The sequence below is a fragment of the Nelumbo lutea genome, chromosome 4 (genome assembly GCF_056320005.1).
Source record: "Nelumbo lutea isolate HS-2025 chromosome 4, American lotus-T2T, whole genome shotgun sequence".
NCBI lineage: Eukaryota > Viridiplantae > Streptophyta > Magnoliopsida > Proteales > Nelumbonaceae > Nelumbo > Nelumbo lutea.
Genome location: NC_142687.1, coordinates 11,681,241 through 11,708,468, shown reverse-complemented (window position 1 = coordinate 11,708,468; position 27,228 = coordinate 11,681,241). Strand labels below are relative to the sequence as shown.

Below are 27,228 nucleotides of genomic sequence, written 5' to 3'. Positions count from 1 at the left end.
AGGACAAGTCCAAATCCAAAGCCAATGACTCCGAAAAAAAGTTGAAGGGCACTAACAATGGGCAATTAAGGTTTTTTCCAGGTTGAAAGATGGTCTCGTTAGTGCAGGTCCAAGTAGTAAGTTCAAGATGACGTCCAAAAGGAAGAGAATGTAAGACAAGACTTGCTTGAATAGAGCAGAAATTGGACAGACTCCTTCAGCCCACATTCAAGAATGTTGTAAGATGTGATCTAGTTCTGAAGCTCATACTGAAGAAATTGTGGAAAGAGAGGAGGATTTGTTGTGGACGGAGGATGAATTAGAAGAAGAGATTGAACATGGGAAAGAGGAAGAAGAAAAGGTGATTATTGATTGAGTTAGAAAAAATAGGAAAAGAAAAAGATAGAACCGGAAAAGATATTGGAAACTTAAGTTCAATTCTGCAAGTTGCTGGGATTATCTGTTTTAGAAGGGGAATATTTTACAAGAAAAAATGATTCAGGAATTAGAACTGAAGCGTCTGTGAGTGAAGAAAGTTCTATTTCGAAGTGTTGATTTGTTGAGGGTTTTGTAAGGGTTGTATCTGGTTGGGGTAGGGAGTAACTTTTGGGTCCTAGAGAGGAATGGGTTATGAAAGAAAGTTTTGTGTTTGATCCTAAGGGTTTTTTATTGTTGTGGGTGATATCTTGTCACCACCTTTGTACCTGTTTCTTATTTTAATTTTTATTTTTTATTTATTACAAAAAATATATTTCATGGCCTACTAAGATGTTACTGCAATTACCAAAAACTGGCATACCAAGTACACAACTCTTGTACTAAACATAAAAGAGAGCCAGGTAATAAACGATGACCGGTGCAACTCTTTCTTCTTGATGCTGTAAATAAATATATTAAAAGAAAAAACAAAGATCAGTAAAATCTTCATTGCAAAAAGAGAACCTACATGCTTCGACAAGACAATCAGTTTTGTCTTTGCTACTCCTACAAGTATGCTATGGGTTGAGGGCTTTGGCAATAATCTGCCACTCTGTCAGCACTGAGATACCCCTGAACTCCCTTGTAAACACCCAATATGCCATTTGAAGAGTAGTGATATCAACCACTATTAAGGAGTTTTTTTCTTTATTTTTTTTCATAGTTCATTTTGTTCTTAAGAAGTTAAGCTCTCATTTACAATAACTTTTTTAATGGTTGAAGTAGATCTATTTTGTGATTAAGGTAGAACATAAATGCCTTTCAGGGAAGACATTGTCCTCCCATCTTGTACTCCTTGTAACACATTTCTATATTGAAATATAGAAAAATGTTTCCTGTCACTTATTCATTCAAAAGAAATGATCAATAATTCATCAAAAAAAGAAAGAAATGATTAATAAGAAAAAAGTTTGTACAGCTCTCAACAAGTAGAAAAAAGCAAGGAACCATACAACTGTGCTTGGTAGAAACTTTTCGGTGAAAACACCACGAGGCCCATTGCACTTCATACTGAAACCTTCCTTCTTAAGGGTCAAAATGGCAGGATCCCAGATATCAAGACATCCAGCCTTTCATTACAACAGGAAAAAAAGTCAGCACACTTGACTATAGGATTCTCCAGGGCAGTGACTATAGAAACGATATGAGAATATTTTCAGGTGTTTTCTGCAGCAATCATACCGATAAGGAAACTTCATATGAAGCATGCCCACTATAAAGGGCCCTTTCCACCTGTTCTTTCATCTCAGGATCTGCAAATGAAAGAATAGTAAAAAAAATACAATTATTACAAGCAGTTCACAACATGGCCTATCCTAAAACACAAAATTGACAACCTCAGCTAAAACTCTTATCATAATATCCTCGTAGTACACAGTGAATTTTGTTTTCTTGACTATGGTTAATGTCCTCCACATTAAACATTTATGAGAAGGAAAAAGGTCAAAGTGTGGAAGCTATCATTGGAAATAGTATTATTGTTCCTCCAGCACAGCATCACTGTCAGAAATAGTAATAATACTACCACATTCTAAAACCTTAGCACAATATCAGTGCCTTCATTAGAAAGGAACAAATTTATTAAGGCATTTTCACTTTTGAAGTTGCCCAAAACACAAGGATTGAAATATCGATACAATACATCCGATACAGGGTGTATCGTATCGGTATCAGCACTTGCAAATACAGGATACACTACGAACAAGGGTGTATCCATTGAGTCATGCATATTGGGATGATACAGGTGCGTACTGCATTGTATCGGTTAGTTACAAGCTGATACATATCGATACGTCTACACATGCCACATCTCTCTACTAAAAAACACACCTATTGTGATTTGAACCCAAGTCAATTTTATCCCCAAGCCTTAAATGTGACATTAAACCACTAGACCACCTTGCTTCTTGTAACAATAAATGAAATATAAGTACTTTTATTAACATTGTGTCCACATGCAATCTAAACAAATACATATATTTATATTTAACAACTCCAATTAAAAATTAAAAAAAGAATAAAAAATATTGTTTAAAATCGAGAACATAATATTAAATTGAATCTATCAAATCCACTAATCTACATTTATATCAAAAAAATGATTTTTATTTCAGAAAATTATAGAAATAAAATATTAATAATGGAATAATACTTTTAGTAAATTAAATTATGAATTTGCATATGATATCTTATCAATGTTAAGAACTTTGTTTACATATTTATTCTTTACAAAAATAACAATATTGTTCACCAAAGATTTGAGAATTTAATATTTGTTTGGTTTCTTTAATATTAAAAAGTAAAAACAGTAAAATAAAAAAATAATTGATATAATAGTTGCTTATATTTTTTTGCCTTGGACTTAAATAGAAAATAACAAAATAATGGCTTTGTGCATATATTAATTTGTAAAAATCTATATAATATGTCTTGGACTCTTGATTGATGCATTATCAATATTTTTTTTTTTTGAAAAGATACAGTAATTTATTCAGCCCATAAAAGAGATACAACAAGACCCAGACCACTAAGACTGCATGGGCACAAGTCAAATTGCAAGCTCATCCATGATTTAGAACAAAACAAAAGAGATACATTCTGGTTTTTAAATTCCTCATTCACCGACACCCAAGAACATAACTTGCTCACAGCACTCTGCACTACTTCATCCGGGCTTTTAAATTTACCACAGAAGTTTCTGTTATTTCTCTCAGTCCAAATAGACCATAACACAGCTTCCGGAATGGTACTCCAAACAATCTTTCCTTTCTTACTGAGACCCTCAACTCTCCAACACATCAGCAGCCCCTTCACAGATTTTGGCATGGTCCGGCTAATCTCCAAAACCTTAAAGAAATTATATGACATCATTGCATAGCGCTATATTAATTGTAATATATTTCTTAATATATATCATTAATATATACATTTCCAATGTATTTATACATTATTTATCACTATTTTGACCTTAAATTTAGTGTTATTAATGTAATTTATGGAATTTGTATGTATTTCCCTAGCATATCCGAGCATTTCCATATTTTTCATTTGTATCCATGTGTTTCCAAAGTGTATCTGTATCCATATTCGAGTTGTCTGATACAATGCACAATATCGATACTTTAATCCTTGCCAAAACCCCATAAATCCCAATTTTCATTTTAAACTACACTCACAAAATTAAAACGAAGATGGGTTGGTTATACAATAAGGATAATGAGTAGATTCAAGGAAATGACCGGCACAGAGAGGCCCTTATCAACCACCCCAAGTACAAGTCTTCCTAGGATATAAACTCTATCCTAGACAGTGTTGTACACTTGTACCTAATTTTAATATAAAAAATAGGAAGGAGACTAACCCAATTGCTCTTATGAAGGCCACACCTGCTTTTAATTATCAAATAATAACTACTCCAAAAATTTGAAGGAAGTTCTATTTTCCACCCCAGCATCCAAATGTTCTAACAATGGATGTACTTGCTTTTAGTTACAAGGTACCATAGCTCTGCTGCTCACTTGGAAATTTCCAAAGCCCCTTTCCCAGCAATGGCATATCCCACTCCCCTCATAGACCTCTTGTATACTTGTTACCTCAAAAAACAAAAAAAAAAAAAAAAGATCATGGAATCAACAAGTAAATTTTAATTTGCCCCACTTTATTTGTATCTTTGTTTTACATAGTCAATACAGTATTAGGAAGAAAAAAATGCATTAAGTTTAAACAGGTAAACTCCACCCCCCCCCCAAATTTCACATGTTAAACTACAAGCCTACAATTACCCCCATTGTTTGGCACATGTGGCAGGGTTTTGTTCTCAAACTCTGTAGACCAAAAGAAACTTGCCAAACAAAATTGTCACACTGCCAAAAAAAAAGAAGAAGCAAACATCAACAAACAAAGTTCGGGAGTGGAAAAGGCCCTATTATGTTGATGGACAAAATAAAGAAGAGAATGACAAATTTCTGGCATAAGCACAATTCAGGTATTTAAAAATTTATAATATCACGTGATGCTCACAGCAGTATTTTCCATCCATTTTACTAACAGAAACCTAATGGAAATAGTAATTTAAGTGACATAAGAAAGTTTTGGGGGTATCAGAAACTTTACATGAATCTCACACCTCTCGATGCATGTTATCCAGCTAAAATTTTTCATCAGAATATCGTTACTGGTCTGCATGGTAACATTACATGCATACATTTTAACTTAGAATACCATGCAAAAATGAAATATGAAACCATTTAAAATGAAACTACAAGATTGAAGATGAGACATTCAAGGCTTGTGAACATCCTGACAACTAGAACTTTTGCTAATTTTATGTCCTTTCATTATTGCATATGATAGACGGATAGTTAAAGTAACATATTGATTTGAAGTTTTGCTAATGCCTCCATTATTTCCTAACATGTTACCGAAAACAACAGTATTTTCACAATTTCCCGTGATATCAAACAAAAATCAAATGTGTAGACCAATATTCCCTACATATTTCCCCAGGGAACATGGACCCCTCCAAACATGGAATGGCATCTAAAATTGACTGCAATTACAGCATCCACTCAATGGATAAATAGAGTACTCCTTTTAAAGTCATTGTTTGAAACTAATAGCAAATAATAAGCAAGTTCATTACAAAACCTATATAAACAACATATTGGTCGGCTTACCACCAGTGATCTTTCTTTGTTCATTTGCAAAGACCTTTACAATTTCACCCTGGATAGAAAGAAAATTACTTAAAACGAATTTGAACACTGGTATGCATATAAATACACATCCAGGAACAAGTATGCATGTATGTCCTGAATCAATGACAACCTTAAATGAAAGAACTACCTTGCGCTTTCTGTCATCCAGAGGTTGGACTTCAATAGCAAGATAGCAATCAATGTCATCAGCAGTAACCAAGTAGTTAGGTTTCTTTGCCCCTGTACCAGAAAGCCTTCTGAGATGAAACTTCGTATAAGAGCAAAAGGAAACCCCCTCCCAAAAGAAAAACCAGACAAGAAGCTAAGTAAAAGGATGACATTAATTAATTAAAAGACAGAGAAGGATTACCCTCAATGTAGTTTACAGAACCATCTTCCAAATGGCGTATCCACTGGTGGAGCAAAAACAAGGAAAGAGTTTAAAGTCTATAGCACATCAATAGGAATAACAGTATAGCAAGCACCTTAAAGTATACCAATTGTGTTCCATTAAATAAAGATCCAATTGCAGGACTTAAAGAATAATACATACACAGAAAAAAAAGCAAAGTTACAAAACAGAAGTACCTCAAAATTACAACTGGTCGTTCCATTAATGGAGTAGCCACATGCCTGAAGTTCATGGCCTGGAAAAGCCTCACCTGAGATCTGGAGGCCCTCTATAGCTGGTAAAGGATCATCTTCTGCAGCTGCAATGTGCAAAATGGTTAATGTGTGGCAGATGTGGCAGATACCAAACAGCATAGCTTCCAATAAAATTCAAATTGAATTTTGAACTAAAATTGCTACCTTCAGAAAATGAGGAAGATGGTTCCTCAAGTACTGGTGGTAAATAGGGAGAAAAAGAGGAGCCGGGATCGTCAAGTGCAGGGGAATTTCCAGAAAACCAATGGGCTGAAGTTTCTCTATCATTTTGGTGTCCAACCATATCTGAATCATCCATGTCATTGCCACTCGCAACATGGTTGGTCCCTTCACCAAAACGTGTGCTTTGAGAATCACTGTGAGCAACAGGATGCAGAGATGCATCTTGTGCTGAAGAATTCCTGGAGTTGCAGTAGAAGCTTCTTAGTCTGGCAACACAGTTTATATGACTAGTGCAATAATCATACTATAGTGTTTTTTACAAGTATGGCCATACTATAGTGATGGTGCAAGTATAGTTGAGATAGAATCTAATTGAAGCTACCACCAGTCCAAACAGTATAGAAACCTATGTTTCCATGAAAGAGATACAGATTGGTAACAGTAAAATATATATAAGGGCAGTCCAGTGATTGAAGCTCCCACCAATATGGGGTCTGGGGAGGGATAGATTACGTAGTCTTAGCCTGCACATTTAAAGAGGCTGTTTTCAAGATTTGAACTCTGGTCGCCCAGGTCAAAGTGAAATATATATATAACAAATAACATATTAAAAATATTATATTATATATATATAATATATATACATATACATCTACACAGATTGGTTCAATTCAGTTCAGTTTTTTATGAGCACCCCTAGCTCCCAGGGGCGATATCACATCTTTTGGATATTCCTTTGCAGTATCAGACTGAAGTACACACATAGTAATAGTCTGAGTTGAGTTTGAATTTCCATAAAAAGGATCTGACAATAACAAATAAATCAGATATTTCATCATTAAATATAATCAATTTCACAAGAGAATCCGCTAGGAAATAAAGCTCCCTCAAGATTCATCTCATCTGAAGTTCTGAACCCTCGTACTAGACAAACTTTCCCTGATCTCAATTAGTAAATGAGCTAGAACCACTGCCCACCCTTGGACACCATTTAATCACTTTTACTGAATCTCGTTCTATAGCTGATGAGGATACTTGGGTTGATTTGCATGCACACACCTGTTAGGATGAGGAGGATCCTTACCTTCACCTTAGGCTAGTCAGCATCTCAAACACACCTGCTGAATGTCCAAAAAATTCCACCATATGATCTTAGAAGCACTCCACCTATAAAATCCAGTAGGAGCGATAATTGGGAGGCTGTGGATGGGTGTTAGGTTTGGGTTGAGCTACAACCCACCAACCCATTTATCACCCTTTTTTATCAATACTGAAATTTTCATGGCGTGATTAGCGAATGAAAAGTACAACATATAAAGAGTAACTGGAGATAAAACCTCTTATCTCCACCTTTCCTTAACACCTAAGTTACAACATTGCCCAGAACATTTGATTCCTTTCCACCCTTTGTTTAGCTAATACATCACCATGCTGTTAGACGATCTTTACACCCATTGAATATTTACATCCATACCCCTTGTCATCCATTTGATCCCTTCTGCATAAAGTCTACATGGGTCGTGACTTACCCAACACAACAAGCAAAAACTGTCTGTCAAATAGTCAACAACTAATTCCCAAAAAAGGGTTCAGTTTTTGTTTTGGCTTTTACATGAAGTTCCAATCATCAATCAAATTGCTCTGTTATAGTTTTTACATTTTAAGTCATATGGCTGTGTATAGTTGACGGTCTTTCCAAAGTTAACGTTCTTAGAACCAAATAAAATAAAAAGTAGGTTTTTCTTATTAGGAACAGAAGAATAATTTAATTAACATGTAAGAGAAATAAAATACATTTGATATGTGCCTTGACCCCTTTATGGGCAGCTAGCCTCAGGTAGCCACCACAATAACATGTCCCATTCACCCTGCTTTCGCCAGTCCATCAGCAACAAGACTATTGGCTGAACATGATGTCAAGTGTAAACTTGCAAGTGTTGTCTAGCTCCAATGCCAATTTGTTTGGTCTCCCATTAGTTGTATCTTTTTTTTTTTTTTATCGATTCCCATTAATTGTATCTGTACTTTCAAAAATCAATCAAAAAAGTATACGTACTTCCAAGATCCAGCAGTATATCTCTAATCTGGTCTATGATTACATAAAAGTCTCCTTCGATCAAATGATCTTTGAAGTGTGAAGATTTTGCTATCCTCAATCCATGAAGCACCACCCACAGTTCTGCCTGGATGGCATTTCTATAGCCAGGCAGGTCTGGAGTATAATGCTCAAGTGTTTCCCTCCCTTGCTATCACTAGCAGCTACTTGCAGTTCTCATGTAGAGAAAACAGCCTTTCCACTTGTTTTGTTCTTGGAGTCTACTCTGATCCAGAGGTGCAATGGATGCCCATCGCCCAACCCAATTTTAGAATCCTACTCAGAGAGAGGGGGCAGAACAACGGATCTACAAGGTACCCAAATGGATATCGAACACCCAATCCACTTTAAAACTTGACCTATGAAAATAAGACATCCACAAGCTACTAAATAATGGGTGAGTTTGGATGCGCTGTAACTTGTTGAGCAGTCAGTCACCAGGGAGAAAAGAGACACAATAGTGCAGAAAAAAGACAAGAGAAAGTAGGAGAAAAGGGGAGCAGAAAAAAGTAACCACCGCCCCAAATAAGTTGTATTTATATGCTGATTTAATTAAAAGTTACAATGACCAAAATGCCCAGCCATCCTGATAAGATAATAACAGCAAATAAATAGAACAAATAATAATAACCTGTTTCCCCACACTATAAATATAATCAGGTCGATCAGGTCAGCTGGATCAGGAATTGGCACTCGTATGTGGAATGGTCTCCTTAGAGACGATTAGGGATGCAACTCAGGTTGGCCCAAGTTGACATTTCACATTGTTTCAGTCTCGGGCTTCGGGTCAGGCCCATTAAAATTTTGACAAAATCCCTATCCTAACCCACCCAAGTTGCACCCCTAGAGATAATTGTAAGATTTATAGGGTGGTTTCTTCTCATATCATCTGTCAAGATTCCTTTAACTCGGTAATCAGTATCTGTGTTAGAAGTTAGAATATAAAATCTTTCATATACCTATATTGGTATGCAACTGAAGAATACAATTAATGCTTTCGCCAACACCACCTATATGTATACAACCACACACAATTCATGCATATCCAACTGACCAATAGATAATTTGACAAAAGTACAACAAAAGAAAAAAGGATTTACATTGTATATTTCACTCCAAAGTAGGGGGTCTCCATTTGACCAGGCTCACCTGCTTGTGGATGGTGAAGATCTCCCCAATTTATCAGGTTCCAGATTTTTTGTAGCAAAACCACCTAAACCAGTGGGATGAGTCTGGTGCCCCAAAGGGTCCCAGTCTGTGGTGGTCTGAACATTTGAAGGAGAAGAAATTGGTGCTTGACCTTGAGAATATGTAGGCTGAGCCACCAGTTCGAATCCATGATTATTCTGACACAGAAACACATCAATTTAATGAAGCCATTATGACAACAAGGAAGAAACCATTGAAAGGCATATGATCATACTGAAGTTGTTAGTGCTGCACCAATGGAATGAGCTGGTGATTGTGGAGGAAAACTTGAGTGGTTCAATGCATCAGAACGCCATGGTGCTAGTTGATACTGAGACTCGTTTAACTTTGCCTGTGACAAGAATATAGATGCAAAACAAATTTGAAGTTCTGTGGTCCACCCACCACTTCAGGAGGCACAGCAATTTTTACTTCTAAAAAGGATCAATGTGAAATGATTGCAGATGAAAATCAAAGAGGTTTACTATTGTAGTTAGTCTCACAAACATACCTCAGTAATAACAAGCTTCTCCTGCAGATGTTTAAATAGAACCTACACAAGGAAAGCCCAGAAGATTTTAACTATTATTATTATGATCATATACATGATGAGTTTTACATATATTTTTTCCAAATGATGCCATGTCACGAGTATGAAAACAGTGGCAAAATTTCCTCAGCAAAACTTGATCTATCATCTATAAATTTGGGAATATAATATCAAAGGATCTGAAGAGGTGACTACATTGAAGCCTTGATAGCTTGATAGAAAAGAAAATTCCCATGATTCAAGTAATCAAAAGAAGAAGAAAAAATAAAGGAGATAGAAACACCCAAAAGTGATGATAAGCCTGAATTTCTAAACTGATTATAAGCTATCCCATTGGCACCAAACTTCTGATCCTCCTTTCGAGAGATAATCATCTTGCTATTATTCCTTCTCCTGATCTTAAAGCTTCGGGCAGATCAGCCTGGAAAATGACATTTTGAGAACTTCCAGAGTTTTTCCAAAAACTCAACAAATTGGTCAGATCTAAAATATCTACAAGAAAGAGAAATTTCTAATGAGGTTGTTGTTTTGCATTTGTCAATTGGATCTTTACAAAACTGCATGTAGCATTATTTCATCATCATAACTTGTTCCCAGAGTTTTACAGCAATCAGAGCAGCACAAGCAGAGTCTAGCATCCGAGGCAGTAATATGGCCTGATTCTGTTAAGGTCATTGAACAACATCATTGTTTTACCGTTAAATTTTAAAATTGCCATATTTTATTTAATATATTCCCATCTCCCAATGCTTATTGGTTTTAGGTGTTATAAATTGTCTCTTGTTTTCATATAAGGACTGTAGTAGAACCTTATCTTGTTTTTATATGGACCCACAGTAGAGCAAAAAACATAGTCAATTTTGACCATTTTGGTTAGTCCTTGGGTGGCCCAAGTTGTTTGTAAAAATTCGAAAAATATAGGAAAGTTTCTAGGATGTTTCACTTAGGAATTCCACTATCCATGTATGATGCAATAAATAATAACTTGAATAGTAATTTTGGAATAGAACTTATTTTCTTAGTTGCCGTAGCTGTACAACCAAGAATTTCTGATATGACTTCTACCCTTCTCTCACTCATTATTGGGTTCTCCTTGGTTATGATGTTTTAGCATTCATGATCAAATCTTACTCCCAATATACCATCGAAGATATATTTCCTTGTGTCAATGGTGATCATAAATAAGATTCTGATAACATATTATCTTACCTGGGGAATGAGGAAAACGTTGAATCGGTGTGTCCTTTGTAATAGCCAATTCAAACCAGTTGTTAGTTACTATTGTATTGTGCCCACAAGTTGAAAGTATAGTGCCATTTTTCTTTGGACACTCTTGGCTGATCCCAAAAGATTTATATCCTGATCCAGTCATGACCAGAACAGGGCTTCAATATGAGGATTGAGGAATATATGATTCAGAATCTAAGACCCCTTGCAGCATGCTAGTGTATAAGGATGGAGCAAAAATGTGAATTTTTAAGTGTAAAAGTAATCCCAAAGCTGCACTAATGGGTAATATCAAATGCAACTCTTTTGTTGCGTATCTGCTATCAAAAATTTTGTACATCATTTTGATTTCAGAAGGCAGTTGGATTCGGTTATCTTTCTTAAACAAGATAACTGATTTTATTGTCTCTTCTTTCTCTGCATAAGAACCCAATCTCATGAGTACTATCTTGTATACTGTGTTAGTGTGTTCACATTTCATTTGTTATTATTAATAAAAGTATCCTTTTTATGAAAGGTAAAATAAAGATTCATTAAAGAAAAGCAAAGTACAAGAAAGGTGACCAGAAGTCACCCAATAGAAGAAATAAAGCATCATACACCCAACCACCACCCAGCACCAAACCGTCTACATCACAACCAAAAAACCAACTTTCTAAACCAACATACATACATAGAACACCCAAAACAAACCTTCACACATTGCCATTCTAACAAACTTCAATCCTGCATCTCAACAAATAAACCTCCTGACCAACCCAAGAACTCAAGAACCAAACGCCCAACAAATGACAGAACCTACAACTTCAACACATCAGACTCCCTCTTATAACATGACATAACTCTACTCAATTACTCAGTGTCTCCAATGGCTTGGACAGGCACTTCTTTGCTTCTCTTGGAACCATTCCTTGTTTTCTTCACCTTTTTGTTAGGCCAGATCCAAACAAGCCCCCTTTCAATCTAGAAAAAAACTTTTGAAACCTGAACAATCTGATGGTTCTTCTGGCTTCTAAAACATCTTACCGTGGTAGGAGCCTTCTTGAGATTCTTCAGATCCTTAGAGCGGTAGAGCCTGCATTGTTCCTCTCCAACCCCAAAACTGTGATCTTCTCAATTGTATTATTTGCAATTACCTCAGCATCCCCTTTATCAACCACCTTTACATCTCCAAATGGCCTCCATCTAACTCAATCATCCACTAATCCTAAATTCACCTCCACTTCAGTATTCACAACTTTATCAAGCTCAATCTGTCTTTATACCGTATCCGTTTCATCAATTATCACTTCTTTTGAATGATCATCCCCACCCTCAATCTCTTCTCCTAAAATTTCATTTATACTCTCATCTTCATCGCTTAGTGGCTTTGTTCTGTATTTCTTTTTTCTTCTATGAACTTTTACTGTTTTACCAATACTTCCTATGATCTTCCTCAACCTCTGTTTCATCCACTCTTACTTTGACACCAACAAACTCACATCCTGCCATCTCATCTCTCTCAAAATGCTTGTACCCCGATTTACAACATCCCCCCCAAATTGAAACCCCTCGTTCTTACTCACCAAATCATCCTTATACTGCTTTACCACAAGATGATGCAATAATTCAGTAAGCACAATAGCACATATACATAATAAATATGAGAAAAAAAAAACTTTAATTGAACATTTTCTCCAAAGAATTGGCAAAGCTTCAAGCTACAATCTGCTACCCACACATACCCACAAGACACTACAGCCATGCATCAGGAACATCTCCCCATAAATGACAACTGAGAATTTATCGATGTGCAGCTGTAGTGTCTTGTGAGTAGGCCTGTGTGGAGTGTTGTGGGTAGTAGATCCAGACTCACTTAACTACAAGCACCTACAAAAGGTTATTTTAGCAAAACCCTGGGACAGAAGTCATAGAAATTAATGTATGATATATATATACTCCCATCAGGAGAGAAGACAGGCTTGCATTGTGCCACTTCCATTGGGAACTAAATAATTTCAGGAATAATGGAGATAATACATTTAAGAGACATTTTCCCAATAACTATGATACATTTGGCTCAAATTTGTTAAAAGATTAGGACGGGAAATCAATCTAAAATGCTTACATAAATAAAGTAAAAAAAATTATTAATATACAAAAGCATTAAAATAAACTAATAAACAATAAAATAACAAACATGTCAACATGATCTGTATTTTACATCTAAAAAGCAGCCAATACAGACCTTAAGATTACTAACAATGGATTGTGCATCAGGCACAGGTGGCTGAAGAGAGTACTCTGCCAGAAGAGGCAACAATGATGAGACAAATGTTGATCTTTCTTGCTGTGCAGCCTGAGAAAACAAGGCAGTGAACCTCAAAACTTGATTTAACTTGAAAACATAATATGAAATAATAAATAACAAAATGAAACCTCACGCATACATATTCGGTCAAAATTTCACGATCTTAGAAGTCAACTTACTGCCAACAAAACTAATGTGGTACCTAAGATAATCACAAAACAAGGAAATGAACATTTCCTAACTGAAGAAGAGGATCAAATACAATATTTTGTTTTCAAGGTTTATTTTGAAAAGGATATTAGATAACAAACCTAAAAATTCTTGTAAAAGAAATGGGATTTATAGTTTGATAACCACTTCAATGGTATAGAGATGTGTGTCTATTCAAAACCAGTATGCCAAGATAGTGGCATTTAGTCCATTGATTCAGTTTATTTTTAATACATATGAAAGTTTCATTAAATAAGAAACAGACTTAACACCCCCTCAAGTTGGGACATAGATGACAATCATGCCCAACTTGTCACACAAGTCATTGTGCCACAAGTGATGAAGACCCTACCCCTATCCAGTCAGCACTTGTATACACTTCAACTTTCAAATGTCCATGCTTTTGTAACAACCCGCTCAAGGAAACTTCTTGAGATACCCAAGAATCCTCTCAACAACCTCATAATGTGTGGTCTTGTGGTTGTACAGAAATTGACTGAGGATACCCACAATATAACCAATACCAGGTCTAGTCATGGACAGATATAAAAGTCTGCCTACGAGCCTCTGGAACTGATTCACATCTTTTATAGGTTCCCCTAATTGTCACCCAACTTGTGATTTGGATTGATGGGTGAATCAGTTGGCTTCACTCCTAACTTGCTCATGTCCTCCAATAGATCTAGGATATATTTCATTTGTGAAATGAAGATCACCTTTTCAGAGTGGGCAACTTCAAGTCCAAGGAAATAGCATAAGGGACCCAAATCTTTTACCTCAAAACAAGTGGCAAAGAACTCCTTCAGTTTCTACATTTCAATTGTCCAATCACCAATGACCACTATGCCATCAACATATACAATCAGGGCTACAATTTTTCCTTCACCCCTCCTTACAAATAACCTACAGTCTGACTGACACTATTAAAACCCATCTGCTATACGACCAACCAACTGGAACCTATTGAATCAGGCACATGGTTACTACTTCAACCCATATAAGGATTTCTTTAACCCGCATACCTTCTGCTCACTACCTTTGGCACGAAAACTATGAAGCTTAACCATGTGATCCTCCTCTTCTATGCTACATGGGAAAAAGAACCTACACAGTGCAACCATACGCACATGTAAACTCTTTTTGCCACCAATCTGGCTCAGTACCTTTCCACGATACTATCAGCCCTGTGCTTTACTTTTAACACCCACTACCATCCACTGGTTCTTTTCCTTCATGAAAATCAACCAACTCCCAACGACCATTATTGTGTAAGGCATTAATTTCTTCCTTCATTGCATTTATTCATTCAAGTATGGATAAAGCCCCTACCACATCCTTAGGAATAGAAACACTGTCAATGGAAGTAAGGAAAACACAAAAAGAAAGTGACATATGATCATAGGAAACAAAGTGGGAGATAGGATGTTTAGTAGTGCAGGATCTACCACCCTATGCTTTGTGCCTTTCCACCAAACCATCAACCCTATGCTTTAGTTAACACCCACTTACATCCCACTAGTTCTTTTCCTTCATGAAAATCAACCAACTCCTAAGTGTCATTGTTGTGTAAGGCATTAATTTCTTCCTTCATTGCATTTATTCATTCAAGTATGGATAAAGCCTCTACCACATCCTTAGGAATAGAAACATTGTCAATGGAAGTAAGGAAAACACGACAAGAAGGCGAAACGTGATTATAAGAAACAAAGTGGGAGATAAGATGTTTAGTAGTACAAGATCTACCACCATTTCTCTTAGCAATAGGAATGTCCAGACCATCAATAGCAAAAGTATCTATATCAATGAGTCAGGCATACAAATAGGAACAAGAGTATCTGGCTAAAAGGATCTATCTCTAGAGAGTTAGATAGTATTGGTAACATAGCTTCAAGTTATTTCAAGGCTCTTGAACTCTATTGGTCCTTATGACGACGAAGGAAAACACAAAATGGAGGAGAATCAAGAAGAGGAGAAAGTTGAACCTGAACATATTCCTCCCCAACCTTACTCTCCCCCTAAGCAGAAAAAAGAAAGAAAGGGTCAATCTCAAAAAATGACACATCTATGGAAACATAATACTTGCGAGAGATGGGATCAAAGCACCGATAGCCCTTTTAAGAAGAAAAATAACCAAAGAAGACACAAGAAATAACACAAGGGTCAAGCTCACCACAAGTTGGAGACAAGTCATAAATGAAGCAACAACAACCAAACACACACATGGGAATAGAGAACAAAGAGGCCTTTGGAAACAAAAGTTGATGTGAAGCCTTGTACTCTAACAACTAAGATGGCATACAATTGATGATATATGCAATAAACATAATAGCTCCCATCCAGAAATATTTTAGAACATGTGTATGCAACAACAATTCACAAGCAACCTCGAGAAGATGAAGATTCTTCATTTCTGCAACGTCATTCCATTGAGGTGTTTTAGCACAAGAACTCTGATGAAGAAACCCACACGAAGCAAAGAACACCATTAAATAATAGTGGAAATACTCTTTTGTGTTGCCTTACTAGAAAATGTAAATCTTAGTCTAGAATTGGATAAATACAATGCGTTAAAAATCTTGTACAAGCTTTGGCACCGCATCTCTGGTTCGCCTTGGATAAACCCAAGTATATTTAGAGTAACCATCAATCAATGTAATAAAGTACCTATAACTAGTTTCAAAAAGGTAGGATAATAGGGCCCCAAACATCAGAGTTGACAACATGCAAAAGGAAAATCGATCTTTTATTTCTTAAAGAAAAACAACTTCTACAAGGTTTTCTTAACTAACAGATCTAACACTACAATTTGTTTACTGACAAAGACTTAAATAAATCTGGAAACACAATTTTTAACAACTCAAAAGACAAATGATCAAGACGATCGTGCCATAAATAAGTTTGGCTCTTATTAGACTAACTCATAGACTCTATAGCCATAAGACTAGCTTTATTCTCCAACATGTAGATTGTAGAGACCATCCACCATGAGTCTAGATCTGCTCCTCATAGAGAACTACTCACACCGACCTCACAAAATGTTCCTAGTCATACATTTAGAACATCTCTCGCACTTATTTGTTATTAATCATGGAGATGTTCCCAATACACATTGGGAAGTGGGTATGAAGTTAGTATAAGGAGTGCTCTATAAGGAGCAAATCCCAATTCATCCACCATACTGCATCTACCAATTGTACTCATGAAGGTCAAATCTTGGAACATGCAAGATGAGAAAAAGGTTACTGAACAATTTAAGGAATGAGTCATGTTGCTAATGGAAAGTAAATAGGCAATTTAGAAATATGCAATACATTAGAAAGGGAAAGACCAAAAGGAATGGAGATGGCTCCTTGACCAGCTATGGTAGAAAACAACCCATCGGCCAATCTCACCTTACTTATCCCAGAGAGGAGGTTATATGCTTTAACCAAAGAACATACTAGTCATGTGATTTGAGGCCCCAAACTTAATTATCTAAGGAGACTCAAATTCAAATGTATGAGATGACACATGGAAAGCAATGGCAAAGTCACCTAATGTAGACGTTAAAGAGGCAGAGGGAGTAGGGCCAGGATCCATATAACAAAGTATCCTACCATACAACTCCAAATGGTCACATAAAGAGTTGATGATCTCTTCCTTGGAATCAGAACTAGAAAGATGTTCTTGTTCATAAAATGGGGCTAGTAGTCTCTCGAGAGGCCATATTTTCTCTATTGGACTGGCTTCTTATTTTGACCAGTTCCTGATTTTTAACTCAACTCTTGAGCCCACTTCGGCTTCCCATGAAGATCCAAACAAGTCTCTCTAGTGTGCCTAGACCGTTGACAATGAATGCACCAAAGTTTATCCTTGTCCTCTCTATCCTCTTCTAAAAATCACCCTTCCTAAAAGAGTTTCCAAACAAAGATGAAATCATCTTATCTCTTTCTTGGGCCCTAGTGCTCAAGGTGACTCCACTAGAGCTGAACTATCTCTTGTTCTATCTAGGGCACAATTAGCAAATAGTCTAAGGCTTAGAAGGTTGATCATTGAAGGGGATTCTCAAGTGGCGATAAGCTAGTTAGAGAATGAAAAGAAAGCAGCTTGGACCTACCGATAAGCTAGGCAAAGACATGTTCCTAGGAAACAATAGAGACTTATAGGGCACAATTAGCAAATAGTCTAAGGCTTAGAAGGTTGATCATTGAAGGGGATTCTCAAGTGGCGATAAGCTAGTTAGAGAATGAAAAGAAAGCAGCTTGGACCTACCGATAAGCTAGGCAAAGACATGTTCCTAGGAAACAATAGAGACTTATAGGCCTTAGCATCCACATAACATTTTCAATCTATATTCTGATAATGATCCAGCTCCTTCCAAACTAAAGTTAAATCTTAGTATATGGAGAGACTCCTCTCCCCCTACTTACAAGTCGAGGATGCAGCTTATAACTGATAGGTTTTTGCATAATATCATTATTCAGAATAGGTAGATTTAGCTTGTTCCCAAATCTCATAAGCAGTATCTGCCCACATGAAGGTCTTTCTCACCTATGGCAGATTGGCAGCATGGACAGTAACATCTACTATATCACTATACTATTTTCTTGATCCCATTTATCATGGTTTGCACTCCCAAACTTTGGTTCTTTAATCTCACAATTAAAGGGAATTACAGCCATGGGAAAATTCATATCAAACCCCCCCCCCACTCCACATTGACTAGAAAGCACACTAGAAACAGCTGAATCCTTAAAAGACATGGTAGAGAAACCTGATTTCACTATTCATCCACAAAAAAAATAGTGACATATCGAGGAATTGTCAGAAGGATACTCAACCTCACACAAATCAGCAGTATAAGATCATTCCCTTCTATTCACACAAACAGTTCACACACTACCACACTGCTGAAGCAAAAATATGATTATTCCAGGTCTGGATAGCCCTTACAGGGTAACACTTTACCCTAGTCTAGGCCACACAATCACAACAATCACCAAAAATAATATAAATAACTGCTGTTACAGCAGATACAGGTCATCCAAACCTACACAACCCACCTACCTGGGTACAAGAGGATCACACAATCCACATAGAAGGAAAAAACTGCAAAAAACTTCACAGAATCCAATCGCCTCAACCATAGGTGATTTCTTTGCACATGACCAAGAAAAAAAGGAGAAAAAACTGCACAGGAACTCTATCTTAGATCAGCTGATGTACATTCTACGGTCAATCCAATAAAAGAAGGAAATCCAGGAAAAAAACTGATTGAATATGCTCTCAAGCCCAAAATCTATGCTCTGATACCATGTTTTCTTGGTAAAATGAGAGAAGAAAGAAGAGAGGAGAATTGATTGGGAGTCAAAAAGGTTTGCTGATGGCACCAGCTTTTCTATTTATATTAGGGTGACACAACATAACAATAAAAAACATAAAAAGACCAAAGTGCCCCCGCAGCACATATTACATATATATTAACAGATTTAACAATCACAATATATGTTTCCCAGAAAATCCAAGTCCACAGCTTATAGGAAGCACTTCTTTATGACTATTTATTAGTAAGATTCTAAAAGGAAGAAAGTTTAATACTACAAGAGTAAAAATTTTATGGGTTAAAACCGTTAAATACAAAGAACTTTGCAATTAAAGCTGACTTTATTTAACAAAATATCCAGGACTTGAAGAATGAAAAGAAGGTCCAGGTGAGTTTTCCACATCATCAAATAAACATATAATTTGGCTACTAGTACAAAATCAAGATTGGCAAAAATGGAACATCTCAAAAAAGTTTGTACATTGAGTTTACATTGAGATGTACTGCAAGAGTAACCTTAAATTCCTTCTATTCTAAATAAAGTTTTTTAATGCTACCAACTAAAAAGAAAAAATAAGTAATACTTGAAAACAATAAGAAACAGTAACATAGATAGGCATTTTAAAGTGCAAATATAAAAATATAATTGAAAAAGAATACCTGCAGTGCATAAGTAAGGCGTATGTTTTCCTCAATTATATCTTGCCTGTAAGAGAGGGCTTTTGATGCAGCATCAACAAGGTCTTGCTGCTGCTGATCAAATGCCTGATCACAATCATTCAGTTCAAAATTTGCAAACATATTAACCCAAAAAAAGCAAAAAAGCAAGCCAAAGAAATTTCACCTACCATACGCATATAAGCGATGCGCTTTTCCAGAACATATTTTTCATTGCAAATTTGTGCTTCCTATCAATGACACATCTCATTGACTTTAATCAATATAAATCCGATCAATTAGCAAGATAAATCCACCTAGCAATACAAGAAAATCAAATATGCCTTCCTCACCTTGATGGAATATTCAGCAAGATGTTTCCTAAGCTGCAAAATCTCTTCTTCGTGCTCCCGAACCTTAAAAATGAGATCCTATGTAAACTTAGCATTGGTCTATCAAAAATACTACATGAAATCATATAGTTCATTTCATAATCCATACCAATAACTAAATAATACCTGCTTCCAAAGGCTGCTTGAGTTATTTAATTCAGGCATTGGCATCAGCCCTTGTCCAGGTGAGCTATACCTGGGATTATATTCTCCTTCTCTTTGATACCTACCCGACAAACTCAACAAGAGAGTGTAATAAACAAAGTTGCATGAGTTCACATGAGATAGTTTTCCAATGTACTGTGGGTAATAGATGATACTCAAGTGATTGTTTCCCATATTTGATAAGGATACCTGCTTGGGGAAAAAGATCTTGAAGGTGGAGATGAAAATTGGCCAGCATTATCTACAGCTGCCGGCCTGCCAGGAAATACCTTCACATTTCCATTTATCTTGCTGTCCTCAGAATAAAGCCGGCTGTCTGCATGATTTTGTGAGGCAGGATCCTCATTTTCTGCCATTATATTTTGATGAAGAACTAGAGTTCCCTGTGAGCTGAATGTGGTAGCATTATCCATACATGTATTCCTATCTTCTTGACTCCTTTCAGAAATAACTGATTGATGTGCATTGAAAGGTCCATCTATATGCCCTTCCCTCTCAAAATAAGGTCCTGGAATTCTTGAATCACCTGATTTCTAATGAAATGACATTGATAAGATTTAACAAATATGTAACTTCAGGGAAAAGAAAATTCTTGATACAAGATGAAATTCCTCTAATTAATTTACAGGCTTTAGAACTAGTACATGCACAGATGCTTCCACTTCCTCTTGTACAAGTAGGCTTCTACAGATAGAACATCAAATGTGTAGTCCCAATTCATGAGACACATCATGCATTATGGAGAGTTCTCTCTCCAAAGTGCTGCATTGTCATTCTCTACACTTCAATACAAGGTTTATTTTATTTACCATCAAAAAGAGGACTATGTGTTGAACTGCAAAGTCAAATTGCATTCAAAAAATTCTAGTATTATCAATCAAAATACTAGATAATACTAGATAAATAAGAGAACTTACAAATCTTTCAAGTTCATGATCCTTCTTTTGAAGTTCTGTCCTCAAGCGAGTATTTTCTTCCACCTACAAAACAGTGGCGTAACTTTGATGACAAACCTTAAGGCTTAAGCAACACAAAGATATAGAACTTGCAATTTAAAGGAAACACCTCATTTGGATTTTTTTGGATAAATAACATAATAGTATTAAGACCGTGGAAAAACCCAACACTGTCCAGGCTATATAGCAGGGAGAATAAAAAAACAGATGCAGGCTAAGCACTCGAAAGAAAAACCTGAAAGAAGAAAGTACAACTCAGCCCCAGGACCTGGCATTCCCCAAATACACCCTTATCTAGATATGCCAGATCTTGCCAAGCTATCAGCTAGAGAGATAGCTATCTTAGAAATCCAACTGAATAAGCAGTTTCAACTACTTCCCAAGTATCCAACTTTCCTTACCGATGCTCTAAAGCCTCCATGTAGATTCTTCTTCAGAATTTAGCAAAGAAATAACAATTTGGAAATCACTGAATCACCTCCAATGATTACATTGTGCCATCTTAGATGCACCAGTAGTTTCAAACCTTGAAAACATCAACTTCACTCTCAAAGAATTGCCAAAGCCAACAGATCCAAAATAGCTTAGCACTATGTTTCCTCCGCCATCGCTTACCAGTTACCACCCCAGTCCCCAGCCACTCCAGATTCACCAAGGTTGCCTAAACAGTAAACAACAAACATCAAAATTTAAGTTTCTCCCAGACTCAGGGGGGTGTCAATTAATCAACCTTGGTGAATTGCCATGAGATTCACTAGCAATGATGCGCCATCCTCTTAGAAGATCATCCATCCCTACACCAGTAAAATCTTCACACACTAGCACCCAATGTGTGCAACACTTGCTTTAATCAGCTCAATTGGATTTTCCACCTCAAGCTCCCTATTCTCAAACGCCCTAGCATTTCTTTTCCTCCAAATGCTCTACAAAATTTCTGCTCTAATACTTTGCCATAAAAGCTTCATTCTCTAGGCTTTACCCCAACAAATTTTGTGAAAACAACTCAATAGTATTCTGTGGAGTAGACCAAATTCTACCAAATAACGACAAGAAGTGACTCCATATTTGGCTAGAGTAATGCAGGAAAAATCATTTGCACTTTGAACTTCCCAAAATTGCTAAATTTATTTCTGGCAAAATGAGCCTCCCTTTGAACCAAGTCACTAAAACCTTGGATTGCCAAGTGTAGACTTGTACTTTTAGTTTCCCACTAGTTAATTAACGAAGCATATCTCTGAGAGTGTCAAACCTTGTCTTCAGGTTTTTCTTATATAATGTACTTCTCAAAATATTTCAAAATGTACCCTAGTGTCTAATTGCAGATCAAACCCAAAATTTCACCAGCAAGAGCAGAAAACTCCTCACTTTCATTATGCTTCAAAATCCAAAGAAATGTGATTTCCACTGTCAGCTTTGCTACCAAGAATGTGATTTCCACTTTCAAATTGGCAAAGTAAATAAAATTATAAAAATCAAACATCAAAAAATGATTAAAAGTAGCACATGGCTTAACCCGTGGATAAATGACAACATCTCTATGAATACATTGATCAAGCCCAAAGTATGGCAATTGGTGAATGAGATGGCTTGAAATAATATAATTACGCTACATTTACCATCGGGATGAAATAAAATGATTGCCAGAAATCTCTCTGCTGTTTACCCTAACAGCAAAAGTTCCCTTTCTAATATTTGCCCATTCTTTGGTGGAAAGAAAGTTATCTACTTTCTCTTCTACCCCTATTTTTTTCCTAGATTACCTAAAGTCCTTTCACCCTACAAGCCCAACCCCCAGATCTTAAATTAGTACGACCCCTACTCCATCCTACATCATCATTCCATCACCAGATTATAACAATTTAGACATTTAGCCAAGTTCGTCCTTGCAGCACTGCCACAGGCACCAGTTCAGTCTAGTTGAAACACCTCAGACAATTTGTTCTGAGAAATGCCAATATGTATCCCCACCATGTTCCCCTTACCCTGAAGAGCCCCAGAACCCCCCAAATTGCATCCATCAAAGTTTAGTTTGATGAGGTCAAGTCCCAGAGACCAAGAGAAAGGAATCTAGTTTCACTTTATTGAGCTTTTACTATTTCGCTTATTCATTTTTAATCATGTTACTGATCAAATCCAAATGGGAGTTAGGAACCTCCAATACCAGAGATGCCAGTATTACCTAGGCTGCATCCATCGAAATTCCGTTTGATATGGACATGCATAGGTGAGCTCCACAGTCCACACCATACAACAGGGAGGTCTCACTGAAGAAGATTTACCAATTGCCTGCTTATGATTTCTCTGATATTTTGTTTCTCAACTTTTTTTATTACAACTTCTAGAATTTTTCAGTATTTGGATATCAATTTAATCTAGAAACTTTTTGCACATGCTATAATTTTTTCAGTCACTAGTAAGCACCACAAACTCATTTTGACCTCCTAATTTTTCAGATTTTCCTGTAGCAGCTCCATCTTACCCCTAAGACCATGTCTGGTCCTATCTCACCAAGAATATACTGTATTGAACACTTGTGTAGCCAGTATAGACCTTCTTTGGAATTGTGGCCAAACTATACCTGACCCCAACAACAACGTTCATATAAAGAAATGCAGATAATACCAGTAGGATGCAATGAAATTTGCAACCCAATTTCTCAGAGCATTTTTAAATGTCAGGCCTTTTCCGTTTATTGGTCGATTCCTGATTAATATGCTAAGCATGTCAAAGTGGACAACCAAAGCATTCAAGCCTGATGACAAATATGAAAGATGAGATGAAACTGAGAGAGAGAGGGGGGGATGAGTACTAAAACAACTGATTGTTTCATGTAGGTGCTCAAAAATGTGTATTGAAGTTTCAATGGCATCACAAAGTGCCATCAAATTTCCGATTAGAAGAGGGGGAAGTCCCGACAAAGCCAAACATGAGCCAGAATCAAAATTTAAATATTTGGTGTCCAATCAATTTCTTTGTAAAATGAACAGTAATTCAAAAACATTGCTTTCAATTTGGATAAACAAGGCTAACAATCAAAAAAATTGAAGAACAAGGTTCATGTTAACTATGTTAAGATGAGAAGAATAGCACACATCTTCCACATAGCATGCACTTGTGTAGTTGAAGGTGATCATTGTTAAACCAAAAAAAAAACGAAGAAGAAGAAGAAGAAGGTTTTGATTGAATCTGGGCAAAAGCACAAATATTAGATTGTGGAGACCATAGCAAGTGGCCGTTCCTTTCTGTTTACCTTTTTCTCGCGACATGTTTTGGTCAAAGTGGAAGCTAAGACTAATTTTGTGTGCACTGCAATTGTTTAGTTGAAAACTACAAATATTTATCCGGAGTTGGTGATTGCATGCAGGTTTTACTGCATAATAAGAACCAGTCGTCACTAAATCTACCATAACAAGTATACTAAACTTCGCAGGCTAATATGAAACTTCAAATGCAACCAAAAAACAAAAGCCACGCCTGTTTGCGGATAATTCACGATATCTGCTTGAATGTTAAGCAGAACTGATATTGGCGAAAAGTAAGACAAAGCAAGGGGGGTGATTGTTAAGCAACTCAACCTTATTTTCGGAAGAAATGAGATGTAGATTTAATCAAATAAGGCAAAAAATATATATTCAAAAAAATGAAGGTTGAACTAATAGAAATATCATCTCGAGCATCGAAAAGCTAACCTGTTGCTTGATGGTGATCTCAGCGGCTTCAACTGCCTTCATGATCTGAACCAAATGTTCCGTCGAAGAACCGTCGACACCCATTCCCGAGAACTTGCTAACTAAACCCCCTATTTCACTCTCCATCGCAGGGCTACACTGAGATCGAGTTTCTTCGGGGCAAGTTAATTCGCTCTTAGAACTTCCTACGTAATCTCCCATTACTATAAATGAACGAAATCCCTGTCACGAGACCAGCTCCACCGAGTCGAAGCACAGCAAATAATAGCATTGAAGGCGAGATAGAATCCAAGACGAGCTTCATGGAACTTGCAGATCGATATGAACTTCGATGACCAAAACCCTATCAACATTCAACCAAGCAGATGCGAAACGTGAATGTCAGGCCCTCGGTAGTTCCGGTGATGATCTTGATGATGCCCGGGGAAACAAATGAAAATCTATTTTTTCATTTTTGGGGGGGAGTTCAGGAGAGTTCCTCTCTGTCTCTCCCTCTCTCTCTCTCTCTCCCTCTCTCACTCTCTTCTTTCTTTCCCTCGTTTTCCCTTTTATTTATTTTTCCCTCGGTTCTCCTTTTCGTGAACGGGTGAGGAGGTCCGTCTCAAAGCTCGCAGTAAAATCTTGGGCAGTCAAAAAAAACAAAGAGGGTTGCCTCGTAAGTCGTAATCGGCAATTGGACATTGGCCATTTTGGCTCGTGATTGCTGGGTGTCTTGATCGTGCCAATATAGCTGTAATAATCAAGCTTTTTTCCTTAGGAAACAAAAAACCTTTGTTTTTATACAGCGGGAAATAATAAGATATACCTGTCGTACCGGCAGGAATGCAATCTTTTTGGCTGTACACTGTCGATGGCTCGTTTAAAAATCTCTGATTCAAAATGTTCCATTCCGACGACTTTACGAGGACGATAACCACGACACTGATACACGGTAATGATGCGGTTTGAAACGTGAAGTATACTTCATCGAGATTTGCCACGTGGACAGTACTGTGTTGCCAAGGCATCCAAAAAAAGCTCGTGTGCATGAGCTAAAATATTGCTCTCTCGTTATTGCATCTAATGCCAGAGCCCTTTAAATGATTATTGATAAATGATATTCTCGTCGATGCACCAGCACCATTGTAGCCAACTAGCCACCATGTGCGCTGTGTTGATTATCCAAACTTGCAAAGTGTTCGGTTGAATGTATGCTGTGATTTAATTATTGGAAGATGATAAATGTTTTCGGCATAAAATACAATTTTAAATTATTTATTGATATTTATTATACATAAGTGCTATTGGTGCCATTCGACACTAATAAATGTTATCAGGACAAAATGTTCAAACAACCAGACGGTGCAAAACATTTGTACTTGATCAATTCAGCAAAATAAGAGATTAATTTGTTAAAGTGAAAGTTGTCTGTAGCGCTCTTTTATTTTTTTCCTTCATGCGACTACACAAGCGCTCGTGTGTTGGTGAAAAAGCTCCCCAACACCTGCACATCTGCACAACATCATGATATCAAGGACCGCCTGGGCAGTGGTGTATGGTTCGGTGAAGACAACGATGAATATTGCAAATAGAGGACGGTTGGTTGTGAACTTGTGGTGTAAAAATGTGGTATGGAACTGAATAGGGGTGTTGATGGGTCTGTTGGGTTCGGTTGCAGCCAATCAAACCAACCTGGTCGGATATTAGTCACCCAAAATTGATCAATCACAAAATTATATTGATTTGAGTAGGTTTATTAGTTTGGTCAAATGTTTCAAAAGATAACTCAAGATTAATTTGCTAGGTGTCAAAAACCCAAGGCCATTGGGATTTTTAGAGCTTACGCCAATGTATAGCCCCATGAAGTGGAGACCAGAGGAAAATAACAACCACACATTCAATAAATGGGGTTAAGTGCCAAAATCCCATAAATTATTCGGTTAGGTTGTGTTTGGTTTGAAAGAAAAAAGTAGGGAAAGATAGGGAAATCTTTATAAACCTTGTATAGGTTTCCCTATCATTCCATTCCTTTCCTTACCCTTTTTCCTTTAAACCAAGCATAGCCTTAATGATTGTAACACGTGGAATAAACCAACTCCGATAAGAGGTCAACTTTCGTCAGGGTAAGCCGGTGCCCACCGTTCCAATCACCTTTTGCAACCTTGCATCGGGGAATATTTCCCCATGAAATAAAGCACATAAGTAAAGAGATATTCTCAATACAATGCTATAAAGGCTTTGTCCTAACTGAAGCCAAACTCTTCCAATAAACCATTTTTATTATAAGTAGGCTTGACGTACAAGGAACAATTTTTTTTGCCATTTATTATAACTCTATTCATCAATTTGTGAATGCTTGATTGGCTGTATATCTAGTTCTACTAGCCTCTGCACATTAGGTTCAATTTGGAAATAGTACAAATACAAATATGTATAATATAAATATGCAAAATAATACAAAATACATGGCTTTGCACCCTACGTATTTGTATTTTGCACTCCTTCCAAACTGAACCCTTGGGAAGAGTACAAATATAGGTTTAGCAA

The 27,228-nt window shown here is 36.7% G+C and overlaps 1 protein-coding gene across 7 annotated transcripts in view; it reads right to left on the bottom strand.

The window, feature by feature from the left end:
- Positions 1–25,395, bottom strand: part of LOC148853920 (uncharacterized) — a 40,613-nt gene extending 15,218 nt beyond the window's left edge. The window contains exons 1-19 of one of the 7 annotated variants that reach the window (XR_016095096.1): positions 24,703–25,395; positions 20,975–21,037; positions 20,247–20,590; positions 20,019–20,118; positions 19,854–19,916; positions 19,692–19,751; positions 19,504–19,608; positions 13,269–13,379; positions 9,776–9,817; positions 9,500–9,616; positions 9,226–9,422; positions 5,964–6,220; positions 5,742–5,863; positions 5,524–5,566; positions 5,302–5,393; positions 5,133–5,181; positions 4,570–4,635; positions 1,639–1,709; positions 1,410–1,526 (exon numbers count right to left, since the gene is read on the bottom strand). Coding sequence is in view for 5 of the 7 variants with exons in the window: in XM_088941916.1 (XP_088798042.1) it covers positions 1,410–1,526; positions 1,639–1,709; positions 5,133–5,181; positions 5,302–5,393; positions 5,524–5,566; positions 5,742–5,863; positions 5,964–6,220; positions 9,226–9,422; positions 9,500–9,616; positions 9,776–9,817; positions 13,269–13,379; positions 19,504–19,608; positions 19,692–19,751; positions 19,854–19,916; positions 20,019–20,130; positions 20,247–20,590; positions 20,975–21,037; positions 24,703–24,903 (2,166 nt within the window). In the remaining 2 variants the exon portion in view is untranslated. Of the gene's footprint in view, positions 1–1,409; positions 1,527–1,638; positions 1,710–4,569; positions 4,636–5,132; positions 5,182–5,301; positions 5,394–5,523; positions 5,567–5,741; positions 5,864–5,963; positions 6,221–9,225; positions 9,423–9,499; positions 9,617–9,775; positions 9,818–13,268; positions 13,380–19,503; positions 19,609–19,691; positions 19,752–19,853; positions 19,917–20,018; positions 20,131–20,246; positions 20,591–20,701; positions 20,840–20,974; positions 21,038–24,702 lie in introns of those variants that run through there. The other 6 variants (XR_016095095.1, XM_088941917.1, XM_088941916.1 and 3 more) reach the window with 6 other exon arrangements.
- Positions 25,396–27,228: the final 1,833 nt, after the last annotated feature.